Genomic DNA, 19,372 nt, shown 5'->3' with positions numbered 1-19,372 from the left:
GTACATCCCTTCGATCGCAGTCCATGCATCCTTTGCGGACTGGATCGTCGTTGGCATCTCCCTAATAATTTCCTTGAACAGAGAGTTGAGTAGGAAGCTCAGGACTGTCTGGTCCCGTGCAACCCAAGTCTCGAAGTCAGGGTTCGGCTTGGGCTCCTTTTGATGATATTCTTCCTCCTTTATCAGCGACAGGAAAGAACTTGGAGCCGTCATCTTTGCTTCAATGAACGATGCCATCTATGCTCCCCTTAGGGTTGAGAGCACTTGCATCTTCCATGTTGAGTGATTTGCCTTGGTCAGCTTTTTTGTGACGGGAAAAATGAGAGAGGGAGCAGACGAGGCAAGAGATGAGGATGCTAGTGCATGGAACGCCATGGGGAAATGTCGTGAGGCTGAGGGCTCTGAATACCATGTCAAAGTGGGAGGAATGAGATGCCTTCTCAGGCTCTCGGGTACGTGTTAATATAGGCCAGGAAAAGCCCAACTCTAATCTAGATTACAAGCAATGCTAGACTTGGGCGGCACATAGGCCAGGGTCCGTGACCTTAACAAACTATTCTTAACAATGTGTCCATTGATATCCACATCACAATGGTGATATAGTTGTCCAAGACAAGAATCTTTATTTCGAAATTCAAAAAAATATGTTCACATCGAAAATGAGAGATATTTTTTGTCTACATACAAAATTAGTTTAGTCTAATTTTGACGTAACAAGCAATGTCTATAAAATATTATGATTTTGACGTAATAGCAAACAATGTCTATGAACACATTAGAAGTCTGGTTTACACCTGTTTATATGTTTTAAGTGTGCACAAAAGCAATATTTTTCTTTAATTTGAACTATAATTAAATTCTAACAGGTATTTTAAGTTTAAATAAGTTAAGTACATCAATTAATTCATAAGGGTATGCGTCACCGTGTGTGTCAATGTTCAGTTATGAGTAGAATATTCCTGCAAAAAATATTATTTATTTCATGCTATTAATATTATTTAAAAAAACTCATGTTTTAAATAGCGAGCTAAGGCCAAGGTGTTTAGTGTTTTATAAACCATAATTAGCATACTTTAGTGGCAAAATAGCGGCAAAACTGTGCATGAACGCAAATAACGGCACAATTTGTTTCAAGCTATTTCGGACTATAGCGGCAAAAATAGCGGGCTATTTTTTTCCATGAAAAAAACAATTACGTAGCGGTAAGATAAAAAATAAAACAAAAGTGAGTGTTCAAAAATACAAGAAAATATTGCAAAATCAATTTGAAAAAGATGGCATAACCTTTTTTTGTCGTGGTATTAAGAAAAAAATCTAAAATGACACAATACAAGACAAATATATCATATGTATTAACGTTTGGATGTAGATGCACAAAATTGCCAAGTTGTTACACTCAATAATCATTTTACAAGTCGTTCAACCAATTTAGACCCGCATGCCAAGTTGTACTGAATTGAGCATTTGTTGGACTAATTTGCACCCAACGTCCAAGTTGTTTTATGGTGCATACAATTTACTCTAAGAAAAAAAAACAGTGTCTACGTATTCTCTTTCTATCCGTATAAAAATTATAAGAAATATTTAGTTTTGAAAGGAGATTTCACTTCTAATATTTTTTAATAATACTATAAATTGTACGAAAATACTTTTTGTGAATATTATATGAAAATAAGTTTTAAAACAAAATCCCATAATATATTCTTTTTGTCAGAATAGCCGATATATAACTCTCATATTAGGCTTTGTTAATTGTCATATCATGGCTAATTGAAGTATTTCATACAAAATCGATCAAAAATTATTTTATTACCTTCTTCGCATAACTTTAGTTTTTTTAACCCCTCTAATGTCCAATGTCTTACTCGACAAAATTTATTGGCACTCTAGGTAGCCTTGCTGGTCCTAGGGCAACCGTATCATGCTACTCTCCGATGGGTCTTTTAGAAAGGTGTTCATGGATTTTCTGAGCAAAGAATGAGCATCATATCTGCGTAGTCCGCTTGGTCGGTTGCATGTCTAGGTCATGTATGGCCTCGGATGATTTTGTCGTTATTGGTGCGTGACCGAAACTTGCATCAACGGATCTCTGAAGTAAAATGTGAATTAGATAAAAATAATTATAATGAAATCATTTTATAATCAAAATATCTACCTAAAACCTACTATTTGAATATTCTCGCCGTGAAAATAATTACCATAAAAATGTGATTCGAACACCTTCTATTTTTTTTATCTAGAGTTTAGTTTCTATAGGTTCAAGCTCAATCCCGCTATATAGTATTTATGTAGAAGTCAATTTTGTGTTTAATGGTTTGCTTTCTCTTTGGTCATTTCTTTTGTTGGGACTGCCGTGTGGTCTCTATCCTTCTCCATCTAGAACATATTTAACAGTTTTTTTTTTCAGCTCTATTCATAGAAACTGTTTTACTCTCTTCTTAAAATGAACGTGGAGCCAGGAGAAACCATGATTTGTAGCTCCTTCGACTGGGCTCATTCGATGCTGTAGCATGGAGCTGGAGCCCAAAAGAGCTCACCCAAATGGTGAAACAGGGCCCTTTTTTTTGACAACATGCAAGAAAATTTATTGGCCGTAGCAAGAAGCTGCAATAATAGATACAGAGTTGAGGTCTACTTGAAGTAGAGCCTGAAACAAAGAGCAAATAGGTCCGCAAAGGGACCTGTTACAATTACATTTCCGTGTTGTGACTTGTGAGCGTGGAATTTCGAGCCTGTTTGGCCAAAGTGTCTGCTGTTGTGTTTTGTGTTCCGTTGATCTTGAAGAGCTGGGCTTGAAGACTGGCTGCAGTGTTGGAGTAAACCTGTGTAAAAGGTTTGATTCTCCACTGGGGCGGGTTCTGTTGTTGCTCCTGATGAAGGAAGTGCACCAGCTGCTGGGAATCTGAAAGAAAGTTGCAGGACTGTATTTGGAGGGCTTTGACAATAGTTGCTCCAAGAGCGAGGGGTGCCGCTTCGCCCATGAGCACAGATTGACAATTGTGTAGTTGCGCTTTGACATAGACGGCTTGGAGTGGCTGAACCTGAAAATTGAGAATAAAAATGCCTAGGCCTGCATTGTTAGTGTTTATGTTCTGATTGTCTGGAACCACCGCCACATCAACATAACATCTTGAGCCTTGGAGGCTTGCAGGGTAGGGGCAGGAGTGCGTGGGGGGTTCTTGGATTTGAGTAGGTACGTGCAAAACCGAAAGGTGATTACCTAGGGGTTGAGCAAACTGCGTCGATGACTGAGGAGGGTTGTGCTCATTGTAAGTCATATAGGCTTGGACTGCATGATGAACCTGTTGGGGTGTCCAGTCCTTCCTGTTGAAATGGTAGTCGTTCCTGGCTAGGTTCCTACAAAACCGAAAGGTGATTACGTGGGGGTTGAGCAAACTGCGTCGATGACTGAGGAGGGTTGTGCTTATTGTAATGGTTCTGATTAGTTGGGGAGATATGATGAATGTTGGAGGTACGTCTAGTTGTATTCTTTATTTATTTCATATTTTTTGTCTATTAAAATCACCCCAAATCTCTTGTCATCCTTTCTAAAAAAATCCTCCATACGCAGTGAGTGGTTTTGTAATACCCGATTTTAAGAACAAAACCAGATATGCACCATATGTGAGTCTTAGAAGTCAATTCTCACATATAGCTACAAATAAGGGGTAATATCAAAAGACAATGCAAAAATATATAACGTACATAATATAAAAGAGATAACCTTTAATAGCAAACAGCGGATAGACAACTTCAACTTCGGGTATTAACTTCTCTCCACAGGATCCAACTGACTGGTTGATCACAAGCCCAAAACTTATCCTGAGGTGTGGGGGAAATTGCAAGAGTGAGCACATATCGTACTCAACAAGTATAACCAGGGGTTCATGAGGCTCAAATAGCTGACACTGGTTTGACTGCATTTCGCTTTTAGTAGTTGATAGCATGTTTAATCATTGGATAGCAAATATCAAGGTAGCATAAATAATCCCATAACCACATGATCAATGTATACAAGAATTAAGAATAACACATATAAACAACATAATAAACCATCATTTATTATCATTATTCACATTCATCAGTGTCCATCTATTCCGTCAGTTTTCCGGGCCGCCCGTATCCGTGGGCACGGCTAGTATACCAGATTTAACACTCTGCAGAGGTTGTACATCTTTACCCATGAGTCGTGATTTACCCTTTTGCCCGAGGTGATCAGCCTCTTAACCCACTACCAAGGAAGGTTGGCAGGGTTCACTATGAAGTCTTTCAAAGGTTCGTCTAACATGTTAGGGCCGCAAGGTTTCCTTTGCGCGCAGATATAGATACCCCCTTCCGAATGGCACAATGACGCGCAGCCTATACACATAGGGACAGGGGCTCGCACTATACCCAAAACGGTTCAGCCCCTCCGCCCTTTCGGGTAACCTCTAACAAGCTAGAAAAGCTTACTCATACTTGACTAAAGCCAGAGCCATATAGCCCTCATGGTTGTACGAGTTGTCCCAGCTTTTGCCAAGGGATAAGTCCTTATGGAGGGTCAAGATCAATCCAGCAAAAGCCAGAGTTCTTTCCACCCTTTATATTCAAGTCGCTATAAAGCTTATTTTATCGTTTATTGCATATTCAATATTCATGTTACAAGATCATGGATTAATAATCAAGCACTAGCAAGAACTACCCAAATGCATATCCAAAATAGGTAACAAGGAATTCAGGATAACAATCATCTATGATTTTGCTAAGGTCATCAAGGTGGACACATGCAAATGATAAATGCTATATTAATTGTGTATAGGTAGCAAGGATAGTCCCCAGTTATACTTGCCTTGATCAAAGCTCTCCTGAGCCTGCTGCTGGTCGTCAAAAGCTTGATCTTGATCACCAACGTATCGCTCACCGTCTATACCCGATCATCAATCAACAACACGCAATCCAAATTATACAATCATACACGAAGCAAACAAACTATAATTAGAACAATACTCCAAACAGTGGTAAAACAAATATAAAAGTTTATCAAAATATTCTACGCAGCGCTACGATCACACAAACATAAAGTTCACGAAAATCGGAATTAAAACGTAGAAGTTATGAATTTTCTAAGATTTCCTATAGATAAATAATTAATTAAATGCTACTGCGAAAATAAAAAGTTTCAAAACAGAGATTTAATACTTTTAACATGTAGATCTTATAATTACGAATCTAACGAAATTTGAATGGACAAAAACGGAGTTAAAATGAAGAAAATATGACCTAAACAAGCAAGTGTATTTTCTTTGTATTTCTAGATTTATTTCTGTAAAGAAAAACGGTCATAAATCTGTGTGATGTCATCACGACATCATCCTTACATCATCAAGCTAGCAAAACACAGGCCATTATCGACCTTCTTGTCTGCCGACAATGCCCAACAGGTCACGAAGAAGCGAGCCAAAGAGGAGATCGTCAAAGTAGTTTTCACCTAGAGCGAATCCACGGACTGGAGCCCAAAAGCGATGGTGGACTGCTCGATTCGGCAGGATGTCGGCATGCTGGAATTGATCTATGATATATTTGATCGTCAGAGAAACAACAGATGGATACGGCGCTTACGGCGGCGTAGCTTCTCGGCGAGGCACAAACCAAGATGGAGAGCGCAGCTAGGGCTTGGGCTACGGCACGAAGTTGAGAACAACAACAAAACTGCAGATGAGCGGGTCGGCACGCGGCCGCAGCAGCGAGGGTTTCAGCGGCGATGCGACAGACTTGATGCGAGGCGGCTGCTTGGATTAGGGTTGGAAAAGTGCGACACATGTATGAGGCTCGGTCTTTATAGCATATAGGCTTCACTCCAAATCGGCAAAAGATATGGACTCGGCAGGTGCCGGTTTCCTGGACGAGTGTTCGACTCGTGCACGGGAGGAAGATTGCTGGTCCTGTGCTGCTTAGTTTATTGACGCACACGCTAGAAGCGGCAGGGGCTGCTGCCACAAGCATGAAGGTGGCCACGGCAGGAAATTAACAAAAGCCAGCAGGCCAAAAAAAATGAATTTTTCCAAAGCTATTTCAAAAAGACTTTTAATCTTCTTCTGAGTTCTGAAACAAGAAAATCAATACAAAATAAATAAAGCAGCATGTATGCACAAATATGTTCCTAACCTTATGATGGATTTTAATTTCAATAAAATTTATACATGCTAAATTAAATGCTCACAAAAAAATACTTGTATAAATCAAATTAAATCCTATTAATTCGAAATCAAATTTTGGGTGTTACAAATTCTACCCCCCTTAAAATGAATCTCGTCCTCGAGATTCGGAAGAGACACGGATCCTCTGAGAGAACACAAATTAAAGATCTTGATAACTCTTTCAACTTCACAACTTGCACTCCAAAGATAAACACTTATGTCTTATAGTCATATCTTGTGAACAAAACTTCCATAAAATGTCTATTATTCGTAATTGTTCAAGGTCCATCTTGACTACCAACCTTTTATCTTTTACAACTCGAGGACATGATAACTTAGCATGGATATGCCTACTCGGGTAGGAGTGGACCACCTTGATAATCAATTTTTTTTTGGACGCTGCACATCATAGTCTTTTAAATTCGCTGGTACCAAGTCTCTTAATCCAAGGTTACTTTCATCACTAAGTTCCAATTATCAGTACCATTATCACAGTTAAGTTGCTTCACTCTCATATTGTATATATAACTTTGTAGATTTTAGTGTCATCTGATCCTCATAAATACAACTCTCAATCCGTGAGTATCAGCAATGACATATATCTCCATTAATATTCTCTAAGTAGGATGATATCTTGAAACAAACCAACATACCACTTGATGTCCTCGTAGATGTTCGAGTTATTAACCACTTCTTCTCCTTATAGTTCTTTAATTAGGCTACCCCCCTTAAGAAAAGTCAACTAAGGGACCAAGAAAGGTAGCTTCCATACTTTCCAGACAGGTTAACTTAACATTGAGAACCTCTGACATCCCAAAGAACTTATGTGCAGTGGAGCAAATAGGTATCCTGAAATTTCCTCGCGATATGAAAAATACCGGCGTAGTAAAACAGGTATAACCCTTATTCTGTTAATCCAATAGAGTTGCAGATTATATCGTTAGAAAACTTATGAAATTCCCTACAACTTTCATGTAGAAGTCCTCCTTAGGTTCTGTCTTTAAGCATAGGTAAAAAAAACTAAACATAATATCCTTTCTGATAATGTCTCAGCAAAGGTGCAGTAAATTCCAGAAATTATATCTCGAGCTACTTAACTCATCTGGAGATGATCCTTACATTTTTGAAAAGCTTAGGAAATCCTCTACAACTTTCGTATACCATGTTTTCCTAGATTCTGTCTTTAACTTGACCGAAAATAGGGAATACCAAAACTGTCCAGACTTTGATACAGAACAGAAACATCCAATTGTAAATATCATATCTCAGGTTCTACTTATCCAAATAAGTTCCAGCTTATACCGTTGGAAAGAATAGAAAATTTTCTACAACTTTTCTATAGAATACTTTTCCAAATTCTATAGTTATATATGTCTAAAACAGCAAGTTCCCGAAACTGGTCCAGATTCTGGACAGCACATCTGTATCATCTTGTGATTTTTGTAACTTCCAAACCATAATAGCTATGAGGGTGATACTTGCGGTCAAGGAAAGAACTTGAAGTCTAGTTGTTTCCAGAAATATTTGGTAAAATTTGCACGATCAGATCTTGATGTACACCATGATTATTGCAGACTGCTCCAGAAGACAGCAAAGGACAGAAACAGAATATAACCAAACCCAACTACTTATTTCATTAATCCTTATGCCTTAGACCTATGAACTAATGAAATTGTGAGGAAATCCCACAAGATCATTGCACTCATTACAAAGATCCAAATCAAGCATAAATATAATGACAAACCAACAAGACATTAAAGTTTCATACTTCAAACATTGACTCAACTTGCGATACTATCGTTCTCTTCCTGTTAAGGGTAAAGATCCTAAAACTTATATTTCAAAGACGCAAGAAGGTGGTAAGAAAAGGTTCTAAAAGCATACCAAATCAAGGAGTGAAGGTGAGAACAAGTACTTTTAAAACAAGCAACAAGGTAGAGACAAATAGCAAGGATAGGGATGTAGTATGGATGAAAATACCAAGGTTTATAGAGCAAGGATTTTATGACAATTCCAAAACCTTAAGACGACCGATTTCTAACTAGGCCTGCGTCCTACAGTCAGCATTGCTCTGATACCACTTTGTAATACCCGATTTTAAGAACAAAACCAGATATGCACCATATGTGAGTCTTAGAAGTCAATTCTCACATATAGCTACAAATAAGGGGTAATATCAAAAGACAATGCAAAAATATATAACGTACATAATATAAAAGAGATAACCTTTAATAGCAAACAGCGGATAGACAACTTCAACTTCGGGTATTAACTTCTCTCCACAGGATCCAACTGACTGGTTGATCACAAGCCCAAAACTTATCCTGAGGTGTGGGGGAAATTGCAAGAGTGAGCACATATCGTACTCAACAAGTATAACTAGGGGTTCATGAGGCTCAAATAGCTGACACTGGTTTGACTGCATTTCGCTTTTAGTAGTTGATAGCATGTTTAATCATTGGATAGCAAATATCAAGGTAGCATAAATAATCCCATAACCACATGATCAATGTATACAAGAATTAAGAATAACACATATAAACAACATAATAAACCATCATTTATTATCATTATTCACATTCATCAGTGTCCATCTATTCCGTCAGTTTTCCGGGCCGCCCGTATCCGTGGGCACGGCTAGTATACCAGATTTAACACTCTGCAGAGGTTGTACATCTTTACCCATGAGTCGTGATTTACCCTTTTGCCCGAGGTGATCAGCCTCTTAACCCACTACCAAGGAAGGTTGGCAGGGTTCACTATGAAGTCTTTCAAAGGTTCGTCTAACATGTTAGGGCCGCAAGGTTTCCTTTGCGCGCAGATATAGATACCCCCCTTCCGAATGGCACAATGACGCGCAGCCTATACACATAGGGACAGGGGCTCGCACTATACCCAAAACGGTTCAGCCCCTCCGCCCTTTCGGGTAACCTCTAACAAGCTAGAAAAGCTTACTCATACTTGACTAAAGCCAGAGCCATATAGCCCTCATGGTTGTACGAGTTGTCCCAGCTTTTGCCAAGGGATAAGTCCTTATGGAGGGTCAAGATCAATCCAGCAAAAGCCAGAGTTCTTTCCACCCTTTATATTCAAGTTGCTATAAAGCTTATTTTATCGTTTATTGCATATTCAATATTCATGTTACAAGATCATGGATTAATAATCAAGCACTAGCAAGAACTACCCAAATGCATATCCAAAATAGGTAACAAGGAATTCAGGATAACAATCATCTATGATTTTGCTAAGGTCATCAAGGTGGACACATGCAAATGATAAATGCTATATTAATTGTGTATAGGTAGCAAGGATAGTCCCCAGTTATACTTGCCTTGATCAAAGCTCTCCTGAGCCTGCTGCTGGTCGTCAAAAGCTTGATCTTGATCACCAACGTATCGCTCACCGTCTATACCCGATCATCAATCAACAACACGCAATCCAAATTATACAATCATACACGAAGCAAACAAACTATAATTAGAACAATACTCCAAACAGTGGTAAAACAAATATAAAAGTTTATCAAAATATTCTACGCAGCGCTACGATCACACAAACATAAAGTTCACGAAAATCGGAATTAAAACGTAGAAGTTATGAATTTTCTAAGATTTCCTATAGATAAATAATTAATTAAATGCTACTGCGAAAATAAAAAGTTTCAAAACAGAGATTTAATACTTTTAACATGTAGATCTCATAATTACGAATCTAACGAAATTTGAATGGACAAAAACGGAGTTAAAATGAAGAAAATATGACCTAAACAAGCAAGTGTATTTTCTTTGTATTTCTAGATTTATTTCTGTAAAGAAAAACGGTCATAAATCTGTGTGATGTCATCACGACATCATCCTTACATCATCAAGCTAGCAAAACACAGGCCATTATCGACCTTCTTGTCTGCCGACAATGCCCAACAGGTCACGAAGAAGCGAGCCAAAGAGGAGATCGTCAAAGTAGTTTTCACCTAGAGCGAATCCACGGACTGGAGCCCAAAAGCGATGGTGGACTGCTCGATTCGGCAGGATGTCGGCATGCTGGAATTGATCTATGATATATTTGATCGTCAGAGAAACAACAGATGGATACGGCGCTTACGGCGGCGTAGCTTCTCGGCGAGGCACAAACCAAGATGGAGAGCGCAGCTAGGGCTTGGGCTACGGCACGAAGTTGAGAACAACAACAAAACTGCAGATGAGCGGGTCGGCACGCGGCCGCAGCAGCGAGGGTTTCAGCGGCGATGCGACAGACTTGATGCGAGGCGGCTGCTTGGATTAGGGTTGGAAAAGTGCGACACATGTATGAGGCTCGGTCTTTATAGCATATAGGCTTCACTCCAAATCGGCAAAAGATATGGACTCGGCAGGTGCCGGTTTCCTGGACGAGTGTTCGACTCGTGCACGGGAGGAAGATTGCTGGTCCTGTGCTGCTTAGTTTATTGACGCACACGCTGGAAGCGGCAGGGGCTGCTGCCACAAGCATGAAGGTGGCCACGGCAGGAAATTAACAAAAGCCAGCAGGCCAAAAAAAATGAATTTTTCCAAAGCTATTTCAAAAAGACTTTTAATCTTCTTCTGAGTTCTGAAACAAGGAAATCAATACAAAATAAATAAAGCAGCATGTATGCACAAATATGTTCCTAACCTTATGATGGATTTTAATTTCAATAAAATTTATACATGCTAAATTAAATGCTCACAAAAAAATACTTGTATAAATCAAATTAAATCCTATTAATTCGAAATCAAATTTTGGGTGTTACAGGTTTTAACCCATTTACAATTAATGTACTGTACAACATATTCAAAATACTTTGAACATATAATATTTTGTTGTCAATACAATTGTATGCATTTATTTGATTGTTCACTAATACCCAAGAAAGGGCATTCGGGTTTTGCGAATGCTCTCTTTGTTCTCGGTTGACATTTGTTGTTTCTCTGGCTAATTGTCCTTGTAATATTAGGTTGGCTAGCAGTCTTTCAGCTCTTATCATTTTCAGCTGCTAGCATATTATATGAATATATTCCCATCCCAAATGCTGTGGTGCCAATTCAAGAGCGACAGCTAATAAAAGATGATGTTGGCATGTTGGTTGTACAAGTTTCCACCTTTGAAAAAACAAATGCCAAGTTTCACGGCGTGCCGATAAAATTCGGGTCTGTTCCAAACTGTAAAAACTTTATTGGCCTAGAAAATAGAATAATAAATGCGCCTATAATACTAACCTATAGCGCTCAACAGTTAACATTAAAATGCTTTCAAATCATAACACAAAACAGTCGCTTTGTAGTTGGTACTTTGATGTTTGAAATGGAGCAATGGACTTCATTCAACAACAACAAAAAAAAAAGAATCTTAAACTAATAGAAAGATGGACATGCAACCATTAAACTTCACGAACATCAAAATATATGCACACTGAGATTTAAATATATGCAGCATGCCTCTACCACCACACCATTAGGCCAGTCTCAATGGCCCGTTTCAATGCATTGTTTCCAAAACAAATCCGCTGACAGGGCATCAATGAAATGAATAATGAAACAACCTCCACAATGCATGAGTTTCACCTTGACGTTTCCTAGGTTGGGCAAAGCATTTAATTACTGCAAAATGATTGGATCACATGCAAGATGATCAAACGGTTTAGCCCTCAGTGGAAATTTCATCCCGTTTCACCGCGTGGGAAACAACGCCCGCGGGGTTTCACCATGGTGAAACTACTTCCTTCTCTCTCCTCTTCGTTTCATGCAAAAAGTGCAGTTTTGCTGACATAGCGCTCTAATAAATGTGCATGACATCCTGGTGAAACCCCCACTGAGACTGGCCTTAAGGTCAGTGTAAGTGGTGTTTCACTAGGATATCATGCACATTTATTAGAGTGCCATGTCAGTAAAACTGTACTTTTTGCATAAAACGAAGAGGAGAGAGAAGGAAGTAGTTTCACCATGGTGAAACCCTGCGGAAGTTGTTTCCCACACGGTGAAACGGGATGAAATCCCCACTGAGGGCTAAATCGTTTCATCATCTTGTATGTGATCCAATCATTTTGCAGTAATTAAATGCTTTGCTTAGCTTTGGAAACAACAAAGTGAAATGCTTCATTGCTGGGGTTATTTGATGGTTTCATTTCAATCTTGATGACGTATTGGTATGTGAAACCGTGCAGTGACACTGTCTATTGAGACTGACCTGATAGTGCTGTCGGGCAAAAGATGATGTGTGTGTGAAATTATCTATGGATCTTGACTTCTTGAGCCTTCATTCTCTGAAATAAGTATAGATGAGAGTGATGGAAAGAAGAAAAAAAGGTGCAGTAATATTAATAAGCATCGAACATGTAAGAATGACGGAAGCATGTTTCAATAGCATAGACTCGCAATATTGCTTGGGGCAATGGCATAAATTCACATGAACTGGATAAAGACATGCCCTATCTTTAAACGCATTTCCCCATCTCTAAATATCTGTCGTCTTAAGTTTCTAAGTTTGAATAGATTTGTAGAGATTACATACATTATTTGTATATTCACATATATTTATTGTAAAAATAGATTCAACGATCTATCTAACGATATTAATTATGTATCATAAATATTAATATATTTCATATGAAATTAGTCAAAGTTGTTTCTTGGAAAGCAAGAATGATAGTTGTTTAGAGACAGAGGAGAGAGTAATCATGTTTTCCGTAGTACAAACCAGATCACATGGAAGCATATTAACAACCTCACATATTCGCAACTTTTTCTTAACAAGTTCACATCACATGGTAGCATCTTGCCATTTTGGTAAAAGAAAACAGTGTTCCTGATTCCTTGAAATAATTAATAGCCCACTCCGGCCCAGTGGCCGAAAGAAACACGGCCCACCATTGTTTCTTAAAACACTTTATGGGCCGAAAGTTGCTAAAAAAAACTTTGCGGGCCGAATAGATGTCACCGTGTTCAGTTCATAGAAGGCGGCATCGTGAGCTCTGCAGTCCAGTAGATAAGCCGTAAGCGCACTAGGCTAGTTTACGTGACCTGCGCGATTCTCTTCTTGCGACGGAAGCAAAACCTGCGCGAGAGAGAGAGAGACAGGCAGACGACTGCGGGACGACGAGATGGCCGACGGGGAGGACGCCGCCGCCGCGCGCCGCCGGGCCGCCATAACCGACTACCGCAAGAAGCTGCTCAACTGCAGGGAGCTCGAGTCGCGCGTCGGCACCGGTTTGTCATCCCGCTCCCGCTCCCCATACCCCTTGACCTCACCTTGCTCGACTCCAGTCTCGCTAGGGTTCGGAGGGGCCGATTCCCGTGTCTCGCTAGGGGGTTCGTGGCTGTGTGCGCGGGATCTAGCTGGAGGTTTGGATGTCGAGTAGTTTTTGTGTAGATTCGCTGGCCGTGGCGCGGCGTGCTCGGTGATTTCGAGGCTTTACTAGGGGGTTGGTGATGATTTTCTTCGGGGCTCCTTCGGTGCTAGATCGGAACCTGTGGCGTTGGGTCCTGGCAGCTGTTGATTCAGTAGATTTGGCGTTGGAGCGCTGAATCTGGTGATCTGTGGACTGGTTTTATGTATGTGGATCTGAAGTTCTGCAAATACGAGGTGACTTAATGTTTAGTGTGGTTAATCTTGGTAGCTGTTCCTAGGATAATTGGCCCCTATATTTCCCTCTCACCCTGGTTGATCTGTGTAGTATTTGTTGATCACTCAGTAACTTTGCTTGTTTGGTAGTTGAACCTTTTGCAGTTAAACAATTAAATACTTGTTGGGGGCATCAATTAGACACCGGTAATTCTTTTATTTTCTATTTGAAGTGAGAAGCTTCAATTTTCTTAGAGGTTTTTGTGCGTGGGTCCTTTACATTTTATTTGGATTGATTTCAGTCTTGAGGGGTATGAAATTCTATGGCAAATGTAGCATTTAGCTTGAGCTTGGTTACAGCTGCCGCAATCCAACAGTTATCCCAGTTCTCAGCATCCTAACTGCATGATGGCTGTTTAAGAAAATCGTATGGTACAAATGCTCCTATTTGTTCTCTGTATCTGATTATCGGTAAAGGTGTTTTATTGACAGCTAACAGCTAAGGGATTAATATGTTGTGTACCAAGAGTCATATGGTTATATTTAATAAATTCTTATAAGCTTGTATTGCCCCCCAGTTCCCTGATTTAAATTCCTTCCCATCGCAAGCTTTGGTGCTTCTCTGTTAGTCTTATATAAGTAAATCTACAGGAGCTATTTGTTGCTATGAGGCACGAGCCTACTTACTCAGTTATTATTATTTTTCATTTGTAAATTTGATGCACAGCCAAAACTATCAGCATTGGTGGTCCACAATAGCTTTTGTTCTTATGGCATAATCTAAGAATTGCCAAAATACATTGTTTGCTTGTTTTCTGAAAATCTCGGTCTCGTCCCAATTTAACTAGTATAATTTGCTTGTCCCCTTGCATGCAGTGAGAGAAAGCCTTAAAAATGCAAAGAAGGATTTTACCAAGACTGAAGATGACTTGAAGTCTCTGCAGAGCGTGGGGCAAATAATTGGAGAGGTTCTCCGGCCTCTTGATAATGAGCGCTGTAAGTCCAGTGCATTTCCTGTATCTTTTGATCTGTATTCATGTACACAGTTTACAGGCTTCAGAGTTAATTCTTTTTCCTCACTATAAAGGAACCCATATCTGTTTTGGTTGTTCCTTTCTCCTTGGTAGCAAGAAATGAGAAAACTGCTGTTAATCTATAGTCACCAACTGTCCATTTTCTTTGGCATGTCTACAACTCTACATGAAGTATCACTTTTAGTACTTTTGACTGTACTATCACTTTTAGTTCCTGTTTTATATTTATAATTTATCAACGGTATAAATCTGAACACTGAAACACCTGTCTCTTCAGTTATTGTGAAGGCCAGCAGTGGTCCCCGATATGTGGTCGGTTGCCGAAGTAAAGTGGACAAGGAGAAGTTAACATCTGGAACTCGTGTTGTACTTGACATGACGACCTTGACAATAATGCGGACTCTTCCACGGGAGGTATGTCTGTTTATCAGTCATTTGATGTATTTTTCTTCGTCTACTCTTGGTTTTTGAAGAACAAATGTTTTCAGTGGAAAAATGTATTTTGATGATGTGGAATGAAAATCCTTCAGGTGGATCCTGTGGTATATAACATGCTTCATGAAGATCCAGGAAATGTCAGTTACTCCGCTGTAGGCGGTTTGTCTGATCAGATTAGAGAGCTCAGGGAATCCATTGAGTTACCACTTATGAACCCTGAACTCTTTCTTCGGGTGGGAATTAAGCCTCCTAAGGTAAACACATAATTATGCATATGAGGTGAAAGAGATAAATGTTCAATGTTCTGACTGGATATCAATATGCTTGTTTTACTCATCCAGGGTGTTCTACTCTACGGTCCACCAGGAACTGGGAAGACCCTATTGGCAAGGGCTATCGCAAGTAACATTGATGCCAACTTTTTGAAGGTGTGTGTCTTTTCACTTCATTGATGGCATTCGGTATTCCTTATACTTCAAATATGTTGCTTACATAATGTCTAAAAACAGATTGTTTCAAGTGCTATTATTGACAAATACATTGGAGAAAGTGCTCGTTTGATTAGAGAAATGTTTGGCTATGCACGTGATCACCAAGTAAGTATCAGAGTTTTGATGTCACTCATTTTTAATTCCTGCAAACCTAATGGGTCTGAACTGATCTTTCATTTATCTGGAAGACACTACCATGGTATATTGATATATTCCCTAAAAGCTGTGTGTCTAAAGCAGCTATACAACACTACAATAGTTTATTTGATGGACATAATGTCATAAAAATATTTCCCACCAATGCAATATGGAAGATGTGCTTTGCTAATAAAACTGATCGTCACTTGGCGTGTGATCTTGTTAGTGTTGCATGAGAAGAAATACTTCCCAAACTATCATCTTTGCATGAGAAAAATCACTCGGATCAATTCTTTCATTTGAATTCCTGTTGGGGCACTACCAAATCAATAATGCAATTCCCTTACCTGACTTGCATCATCGTTCATTTTAGTTCCAGCACTCATGATATTTGTTCTTTTCATGTCCAATTGTTCTTATCTAGCCATGCATCATCTTCATGGACGAAATTGATGCCATTGGTGGGCGAAGATTTAGTGAGGGAACTAGTGCTGATCGTGAGATCCAGCGGACATTGATGGAGCTCCTTAACCAATTAGACGGATTTGACGAGCTAGGAAAGGTAAATCTGTTATTTAGATAACTCATATTTTCTAAGTACAACGATAATGCTATCTGTAAATGGAAGTTGATCTAACCAAATTTATGCACTCCACATTTATTGGATATATAACACTTGGAAGATCACTACCATGTGATTTACTGTTTTAATTCTCGATTTTGCAAGCTCCATTTGATAGTATACTGTTGAGCAAATGCTTGTTTACTGATAGAATTTGTAGTATAATAATGAAACTATTTTTGAATAATTGGTATACTGGATGGCAAATACCTTTATGTTGCTGCTTTATCATTTGTGTAAACTCTGATTTTCGGGGTTTTAGAACTGAGGCAGGTTTAACTGTTTAAAATGTTATTTTGCCGCACTCTCCTAATCATGTAATCGGTGTATAATTTTCACAAAAATGTTCTTGTTTTTCCAGAGTCTACATACTCTATAAAGGTAGCAACGTGTAAAAAAAGGTTACAATTACTAGTAACATGATTCCACTTTTCAAAATCCTAGCTTCAATATTGATTTTTCTACTTGCTTGGCACAATACTCATGATACTCTATTTACCTTGCATTTTCTATGACTGTTACATAGAGCAGCTTGTATCTTGTTGTTTCTGTATGAATTCAGTTTGACAAGGATAGTTTGGCTTGAACAGGTAAAGATGATCATGGCCACGAACCGACCTGATGTTCTGGACCCTGCGCTCCTGCGTCCTGGACGTTTAGACAGGAAGATTGAAATTCCGCTACCCAACGAGCAATCAAGAATGGAAGTTCTAAAAATCCATGCAGCTGGTATCGCCAAACATGGGGAAATTGATTATGAAGCAGTTGTGAAACTAGCTGAAGTGAGTTAGTTTTATTATCATATGTAACCTCTAATCCCACTGTATAGTATCACCTTACTCTCCTGGTTTTAGGGTTTCAATGGGGCTGATCTTCGGAACGTGTGCACTGAAGCTGGTATGGCTGCAATTCGTGCAGAGAGAGATTATGTAGTCCACGAAGACTTCATGAAGGTGCACTATCTTGGACTCCAATCTTGTGCACCTTTGCATAGCGGTGGTTACACATTAACACTCAAAATCCCCACATCTTTCATTTCAGGCTGTGCGGAAGCTAAATGATGCAAAAAAGCTGGAATCGAGTGCACATTACAGTGCAGATTTTGGCAAGGAGTAATGTATGATGCTGATGCCATGGACAACTGCATATGGCGTGTATCATCAGGGAGCTCAGTCAGATGCGATGCAAAAGGGAGAAAGAAACCAGCTATTTATGTTCAGGCTCCAGGCAGCTCCTCTTTTTCTGATATTCACAATTTTAGTGAGGAGGATTGTCAAGCTGACCAGTGGGAGAAACCATTCGAGAATTTAGTAGTTTTGCACCAGATGCTCTTTGCTTCTGTAAATCATACGCTATCTGCTTTCGTGCGTGTTAGTCTGGTAATAACTCTGGTCCGAGCTGTTCTGTTTTCCATGTACTTTGGACAGTGTGGAAAAAGAACAATTTGTATTCATCCTGAACTACGATTTCCCCTCATCTGCACTATTTACGCCACAATTACTGCACAAGCTAGACTCATGCCTTGATTAGGTCACTTCAAAACTAAAAACTTTTCAAGATTTTCCGTCACATTGAATCTTACAGGTTAAACATAGATAAAAACAAAAACTAATTGTACAGTTTGCATGTAAATCATTTTTCAAGATTTTTTGTCATATTGAATCTTACAGTACATGTATGGAGCATTAAATATAGATAAAAATAAAAATTAATTGTGGCCTTGTTTAGATCAAAAACTTTTTGGATTTTGACACTGTAGCACTTTCGTTTTTATTTGACAAATATTGGGAATAACTAGGCTTAAAAGATTCGTATCGTGATTTACAGGTAAACTGTGTAAATAGTTATCTTTTTTATATATATTTAATGTTCCATGCAAGTGCCGCAAGATTCGATGTGATGGGAAATATTGTAAAGTTTTGGATGCATCTAAACAATACCATACAGTTTGTTTGTAAATCGTGAGATGAATATTTTAAATCTAGTTACTATTAGACAATGTTTGTCAAATAAAAAAAATGCTACAGTATCGACATCGCCTCGCCTAATGGCCCGTGTCATCCGCTGCCAAACAAATGGTACAAAAATTTCACTCAAGACTTTAAACTCCGGCAGGGATTTTTCACGAGCCTTACGGTCACTCATGAAGAGGTAAATCGAATCATGTTGAGAGTCTAAGTGTTCAAATAGACTCAAAAAATTATTGAGATGAATTTCCAAAGTTAGAGCATCTCCAAGAGTAGTATTTATTTCTTCCTCTGTTTTACAACTTCCAAAAAGGCATTGGTAGAAAAAAAGAAGGCCATCTCTAAAAATTTCCAATAATCCATTTCTAAAATATAGAAAATAATTTTACATCAGAAATTTTCATACTCTTTCTAAATTATGATAACCGCTTTTATATATTTTTTCTCTTGTACATTTGCATCAAGAAATCTTTTTTATTCTCTATTCTTTCTCACATCCTTCCGTGCAGGGAAGAGAAGAGCCATGCTCGCAATAAAGGCTGCGTGCATTTTTATGCATGATGCTAGCCTATTTGCCAATTGCTAGTAGATGAGAAAAGGATACGAGGTACTCTTAGAGATAAGTTGTTCTCTTCCCCCCCCCCCCTCCCCCAAAAAAAAAACATAGATGGGGAAAGAATATGGACTCTTGGAGATGTTTATACAGTATGTTTAAGAAAGTTATGACTAAAAATTATAAAATCTGATTAATCTTAGAAAATCTATAGATTATTTGTTTTAGCTCGTAATTTTTTTTTGTCTAAAATCATGTTCTAAGTAGTTTGGATTATTTGAATGCTATATTGTCTCCTTTTGAATTTAGTTGTTTATATTTTTTATATACAATAATTGGTCAGTAGTATTACTAAAATATGACACTGTTCTGGAATTGTTT

At 38.7% G+C, this 19,372-nt stretch overlaps 1 protein-coding gene across 1 annotated transcript; it reads left to right on the top strand.

The window, feature by feature from the left end:
- LOC8082914 (26S protease regulatory subunit S10B homolog B) lies at positions 13,168–17,947 on the top strand. Its single transcript, XM_002453450.2, has 10 exons — positions 13,168–13,393; positions 14,625–14,744; positions 15,060–15,196; positions 15,313–15,474; positions 15,562–15,648; positions 15,730–15,816; positions 16,274–16,411; positions 17,062–17,253; positions 17,326–17,424; positions 17,513–17,947. The coding sequence occupies exons 1-10, from the start codon at positions 13,288–13,290 to the stop codon at positions 17,585–17,587; spliced, it is 1,203 nt and encodes a 400-aa protein (XP_002453495.1). The 5' UTR covers positions 13,168–13,287; the 3' UTR covers positions 17,588–17,947.

The sequence above is a fragment of the Sorghum bicolor genome, chromosome 4 (assembly GCF_000003195.3).
Source record: "Sorghum bicolor cultivar BTx623 chromosome 4, Sorghum_bicolor_NCBIv3, whole genome shotgun sequence".
In the NCBI taxonomy this organism is placed as follows: domain Eukaryota; kingdom Viridiplantae; phylum Streptophyta; class Magnoliopsida; order Poales; family Poaceae; genus Sorghum; species Sorghum bicolor.
Note: the sequence above shows the minus strand (reverse complement) of the source record. Positions and strands in the feature narration are given on the sequence as shown.

What these genes read in the sequence shown, in the direction of transcription:
- LOC8082914 (XM_002453450.2), top strand. Translation starts at nt 13,288, where the DNA reads ATGGCCGACGGGGAGGACGCCGCCGCCGCGCGCCGCCGGGCCGCCATA. An exon ending in TGCGGACTCTTCCACGGGAG is followed by an intron (nt 15,197 to 15,312) that starts GTATGTCTGTTT and finishes AAAATCCTTCAG; the next exon opens with GTGGATCCTGTGGTATATAA. An exon ending in CAGTTGTGAAACTAGCTGAA is followed by an intron (nt 17,254 to 17,325) that starts GTGAGTTAGTTT and finishes TCCTGGTTTTAG; the next exon opens with GGTTTCAATGGGGCTGATCT.